The sequence below is a fragment of the Neopelma chrysocephalum genome, unplaced genomic scaffold (assembly GCF_003984885.1).
Source record: "Neopelma chrysocephalum unplaced genomic scaffold, ASM398488v2 Primary Assembly neopelma1_96217, whole genome shotgun sequence".
Taxonomy (NCBI): domain Eukaryota; kingdom Metazoa; phylum Chordata; class Aves; order Passeriformes; family Pipridae; genus Neopelma; species Neopelma chrysocephalum.
Genome location: NW_020924866.1, coordinates 8778 through 14407, shown reverse-complemented (window position 1 = coordinate 14407; position 5630 = coordinate 8778). Strand labels below are relative to the sequence as shown.

The 5630-nt window shown below is 64.0% G+C and overlaps 1 protein-coding gene across 1 annotated transcript; it reads right to left on the bottom strand.

The window, feature by feature from the left end:
• Positions 1–382: 382 nt before the first annotated feature.
• On the bottom strand, positions 383–4358 carry LOC113981172 (maestro heat-like repeat-containing protein family member 7). Its single transcript, XM_027708415.1, has 13 exons — positions 4335–4358; positions 4063–4211; positions 3645–3792; positions 3212–3399; positions 2986–3123; positions 2592–2706; positions 2283–2420; positions 1896–2072; positions 1613–1762; positions 1353–1454; positions 1048–1150; positions 786–842; positions 383–637 (listed from the first exon to the last, which is right to left on the bottom strand). Exons 1-13 carry the CDS (start codon positions 4356–4358, stop codon positions 531–533), a joined length of 1596 nt encoding a protein of 531 aa, XP_027564216.1. The 3' UTR covers positions 383–530.
• Positions 4359–5630: the final 1272 nt, after the last annotated feature.

The window sequence follows — 5630 nt, the reverse complement described above, 5'->3', positions numbered from 1 at the left end:
CCTCCAGCCTCTGCCCCTCCACTCTGCTGCAAGTCTTGAGGCTCCAGGAGAGCCACCAAAGGCCAAGGGGCTTCTGCTCACTTTTGCTGGCATGCTGCACAGCAGGGCAAGTGTTGCTGAGCACAAGGAGCCCTTTTCCCCTCTTCCCCAAGGCCCTGTGCACACTGGGCACCAAAAAAAAGCTCCTGGGCCTCTGTTTGTGATAACATGTTGGTTGTATTCCCATGCTGGGCTCAAAGGAGGTGCTTGCAGGGAAGAGGCATCTTCCCCACAGGCTCACGTGGCCCCAGGAGATGGAGCTTCCCTCATCAGTTCTCCACAGAGCTGCAGCAGCACAGGCAGACACTGCCCTGCGGAAAAGGCCGGGTCTTCCACGTCCTGCACAGCCAGTCTTGGAGCTGCTGGAATCTGGAGTAGGGAGCCGTCTGTACAGCTCTTTGCACGTAGCAGTGTTGAATTGCCAGGCCTGCCATGGCGAGTCTGATGTCACCTGTCACGCCTCTACGGGCTGGAAGAGGCAGGAATGGAGACTACCAGAATGGGAAGAATGGAGTTCTCCGTACAGCTCTGATGATGTGGAGCGTTTGAAGTGCCAGGTTTGAGACGGCAGGGCTGTCATCAGTCATGCCTTGAAGGGCTGGAAGAGAAAGGAAAGAGAGCCAAGGTGAGGCCAGGGGTGGGGGGACGCGAGGAGCCCCTCCTGGCCGGGCCATCCCAGGCAGCTCTTGCCATGGCCAGGAGGGAGCAGGGCCCAAGGGGATCAGCTGGAAGGTGCCTTCCCTCACCCTGGCAGATGAGCTGCAGCTCTGGCTGCTCCTGCTTCATGGACCTGGCGGCGATCCCTGGGAAGACAGAGGCTGTCAGGGCCCCAGAGGCACAGGTCCCCCCCATGGGGACGCCCCAGGGCTGGGCTGGCCCAGGGCGGCAGCAGGCCCCAGGCCACTTGGGGCTCCACATGCCCTGGGCCGCATCCTGCTGCCGCTGCAGCAGCCGGGGCTGGGGCCGAGCTGCAGCGGGGCGGGGAGGGACCCCGGCCTTGTGGCTCACCCAGGAACTTGATGGCCAGCTTTTGCAGGGGCTCCTCTGGGCTCTCCAGGTACGGCAGGGCCTGGCGCACGTACTGGCCCACTCGGCTCCTGTCCTTTTCCAGCTGCAAAGAGCGCCAGGGCAGGGAGGGAAGGCTCGGCTCAGGCTCTGCCCCTTGGCCGGGCGCTCCCTGCCCCCAGCACGGGGCTCCCCTGCCCGCAGAGCCCTGAGGCCCGGCCAGCAGCCGCTGGGGCCGGGCGTTGGGGGGAGCAGAGGGCTGGGTGCTCCTGGGGAGCCAGGGACTGGGGCTTTGGGGCCGTCCTTACCAGGCACTCGCCAAACCTCCAGGGCTGCTCCATGGTCACCAAGTGCTCAAGATCCCTCCACTTCAGGAACCTGGCTGCACCAAACAGTGCTTCCCGAGAGGCCTGCAGAGCAACAGAGAGCGGGCCATGGCACCGCAGCCCAGGGCACAGCACCCGCATCCCTGCACCAAGGCCAGGAGGAGGCTGCAGGCGACCGTGGGCCAGGGCAGGTGGCACAGCAGCCTCCTGCCATGGGGACACCAGAGCCCACGAGTCCTCACCTCTGCCACACGCTGGTTCTCATCGTGCCAGTTGAAGTAGAATGGCACCAGCCTCAGGTAGATGTGTGGCTTTAGGCTCTTGCTCCTCTCTGTTGCCTGCATCACCTCTCGGAAGAGGACCATGGAGAGCTGCTGCAGCTGGCTGTGCTCCTGCTGCAAAGGAAGAGTGAAAGACCTCAGCACAGGCTTCTCCAGGCCCACTGGGGCACAGGCCTGAAAAGACACTGGGCCCAAAGTTTCCTGGCAGCACTCAGTGCCCACGATGAGGGACATAGAGCCTTACATTGTCAAAGAGTGGCCGCAGCACCTCAAGCAACTTCAGGGCAGTGGGGCTGGATATTTGGATGGTCTTCAAGTGCAGCACATTGATCAACGCAGAGAGGGTCATCTCAACCGCGTCTGTGTCTGCATCCTGCAGTAGCTCCAGGAGGCCTTCATTCAGGCTCCAGATGCTCTTAGCCTGTGTGGAAGACAATGCTGTGGTGCAGCCCCACGCTGCTGCTGCGGGGCCTAGAGGCCAAAGGCGCGTCCCAAAGGAGTCGGGCAGCTGAACGGGGAGGAGGAGAGCTGGGAGCAGCTGGCACAGCTGCCAAAGGCCAGCCAAGGCCAAGCTACTGCCTTGCACAGCCGCACGCTGCCGGCCCGGCTTCAGCCCCTGCCCCCTGCTCACCAGTGCGGGAGCCTTGCTGATCACCACCAGGCCTCGGAGCGCCAGGCGACGCCTCTCGGGGCACTCACTGCGCAGGCGCCTTGAAATAATCTGCAGGACGCTGAGCCCACATTGTCTGGGGTTCAGGCAGTGCAGCACCTGAAAGGCAGGGAGCAGTGACGGGGTGCCCGGCCGGCAGGAGCCCGGACCCGCCCGGGGCTGGGCCCAGGCAGCAGCACAGGGTGCAGGCACCGTCCCAGGCGGCTGCGGCTGTGAGAGGGCAGAGAGGGGGAGGCAGCTGGGCCAGGCAGCGCTCGCCATCAGGCTCACCTCCACCAGGAACGCCAGGGCAGGCAGTTCCCACAGGGGCTCTTCCCTGCTGAGCCGCGGGATCAGGCTGGCGGCGACGCTGCGGCAGAAGGAGTGCGAGACACGGCACAGCTCCCTGCAAGGGGGAATAAAGGCGCCAGAGACCCTGAGCCAGGTGGGCAAAGCTCTCCTGGGACTGACTCACACAGGCCTGATCTTTGGCCACCAGCCCGGGAGGGGACATGGGCGCTTTGGGAGGTGGCTCCTCCTGTGCAGCCGCCCCTCTCCGCCTTTGCCACTCTGCTCAGCCATCCCTGGCTGCCAAGGCCCTCTGGCCCAGCAGCACGGGCACTGTGTGGGGTGGCCTGTGCACAGGGCAGGAATGCCGGGGGCAGTGGGGAGAAAGGGCTCTCACCTGGCCAGCAGACCCACTGCATAGTGGTGGCTGTCAGCCTTGAGGAGCATGTCCCAGCCACACTTGCGATGGATCACCATCACCACGTCCTCATCCAGCAGCTGGCGCAGCAGGGCTTTCACGGTCTGCACTGCAAACCTGTGTGCAGAGCACAGCCCAGGTCAGGCGCAGAGCCCCGGCCCCAGCCCCGAGGGCGTGGCAGGGAGAGAGGACTGGGATGGAGCACCTGTTGGGGTTGGGGGGAAGGCTGCGCTGCTCCCGGCATCGCCCCCAGAAGGTCTCGACCTCCTCTGACATCTCCTCTGTGCTGATGAAAACTTGGAAGAGCAGAGTCAGAAGGAGGCGGGGCAAATTGGTCTTCACTGCCCCTGGGCACCAGGGCAGCTGGAGGATCTCCCAGAGTGCCACAGTTGCCTGCCAAAGACAAAGCACCCAGAGACAGCTCTCAGGGCCCAGATGTCCATGTGGTAGGGCCCCAGCGTGGCAGGGAGAGGCCAGGGGAGACACAGGGGGATCCCCCGGCCTGCTGGCCCTGAACTTGCCCCTAAGCCAGGGTTGCAGCCTGGTGCCTGAGGCAGGGAGAAGCAGTGGTGAGGGAGGATGAAAAGGTATCCCAGAGGCAAGCTGGGGGTGAGCAGAGGCCAGCTCAATAAACTCACAGCCAGGGCAAAGACATCGCTCTCATCCCCATCCGAGGTGCGTGTCCTGTGTGCTGGCCAGAATTCCAGCGCACGGAAGAGGATCTGCAGCACCGGCTCCTTAGTCCCTCTGGAGGAGATGAGCGTCCTCCACATGGTGCGAGCAGCTCTGTGGAGTCAGAACTCTGGCTCAGGGGGGTCTGGGACACAGCGCTGTGGCCTGGGCATCTGCAGGGCCCAGGTGACAGAGCCACGGTGCCTTGTGGGACAGGGAGGCAGGCTGGCCTTAGGATTGGGGGCTTGACATGCCAAAGCTGGCAAAGAGAGGAGCTGGAGTGTCCTGGAAGTCTCCATCTCTCTGGTACACCATTTGGGACAGGCTGTGCAGGGGGATGGGGTCTAAAGGCAGGGGAGCCCTCAAGGCAGGTGGGCCCCATACCTGTCACAGGCTGGGGCAGAGCGCAGCAGGGTCACTGCAACATCCACAGGGTGTGCCTCGGTCAGCAGGACAAGAGTCTTGTCCAGCCTGTGCTCAGCCGACACATTGGACGTGAGCCACTGGTGGATGCACCTGACTATGGCCGGCACCTGGAGGGGACACGGGGAACAGTTGGAGAGCTGCCAGAGCCAGCAACTTGCCCAGCTTCCCCCAAGAAGTGCTCCCCTTGCCACCACACTCTGCTGCTCTCAAAGGCTGAGGGGGCCCAGCGCAGCCGGCGTGAGGGGCCACAGCATCCCTGGGGCACTGGAGCCCTGGCCACAGGCTGCTTACTTGCTTCCCTGTGTAGACACCGCTCTCCACAAGCAAATCCAGCAGGGCAGCGCTGGTCTGGGCATTGAAGAGGTCCCAGTTTGCCGTGCCCCCAGTGGCCATGAAAGTGGTCTCTTCACGCCAAATGCACCTGATGAATCTGCAAACCAGCTACAGGAGGAAGGCAAGGAAGAGATGGATGTCCCCTGGAGGGCTGCGACAGCGGTGCTGGGCTGAGCAGTGACAGCAGGCCCAGCCCAGGAGGGGATGGCTGCAGGTACCTGTGCTGCCCTGCGGAAGCGGCCACGGGCACGGAGCTGCTCTTCTGTCCGCTCCTGGCCTGCATCTGGCAAAGAGCGAGCGCGCTCAGAGCTGAGGGTGTGTGGGAGAGGTCGGAGAACACAGCCCAGGACTGGGCTCCAGGAGCAGGGCCAGCCCCGGGATGCCCAGTGGATGGAGCACAGCTGCCGGGAGATCAGCCCCGGCCCCTCTGCCCCCCTCCCTTTCCCTGGGCATGTCCAGAGGGGATGGGACAGGATGAGGCCAAGGGGGCTGCAGCCACCAGCCCTGTGGCCCAGCTCCAGCACTCACCCTCCTGTGGGGGCTGCACCTGCTGCACCTCTTCAGACTGCTGTGCTGGAGCAGCCCCAGGGCTTTCCTCCTCCTCCTCCTCCTCCTTCACCCAGGCCAGCTTGGGCACCGTGGGGGGGCTCTGTTGCACGTCTCTGTCTGGCGTTATGGCTGCCTGCAGCAGAGATGCCATGGAAAAGCTTTGACTCCCCAAGTCCTGCAGTCGTGCCTTGAAGGCAGCTGCAAGAGAGAAGCCTTGGAAATGCTCCGCCTCATCCAGTCCCACCCTCTGGCCTCGAGGGCACCTGCCCCAGGGACTGGAGGTGCCTTGAGTAGCCCCAAGGTCCCCAAGTGCCACAGTCTGGCCTGGAGGATGCACGGGGGACAGGTGGAGAGCTGCCAGAGCGAGCAACTTGCCCAGCTTCCCCCGAGAAATGCTTCCCTTCCCAGCACACTGTGCCCGCCTCAAAGGCTGAGGGGGCCCAGCGCACCCATCTTGGGGGGCCACAGGCTGCTTACTTCAGCAGAGACAGCTCTCTCCCCAAGAAAGTCCAGGCTGGGGGCATTGGCCAGGCGCTGAACAGGCGCGGCATCAGTGCTCGCCATGCCCTCCGTCGTTGTGGCGTCGGCCTCCTCCGTGAGCCCAGGTAGTGCAGAGTCACAGTGTGACACGGCATCGCTCCAGG

Bases quoted from the DNA above. Each gene is read 5' to 3' on its own strand.
- LOC113981172 (XM_027708415.1), bottom strand. From the start codon at position 4,358: ATGCTGTGGCCCCTCACGCCGGCT. The intron at 2,707-2,985 runs GTGAGAGCCCTT...TCCCCCTTGCAG, and splicing joins GCAGTGGGTCTGCTGGCCAG to GGAGCTGTGCCGTGTCTCGC. The intron at 638-785 runs GTGAGGGAAGGC...TTTCTCTTCCAG, and splicing joins GCTGCAGCTCATCTGCCAGG to CCCTTCAAGGCATGACTGAT.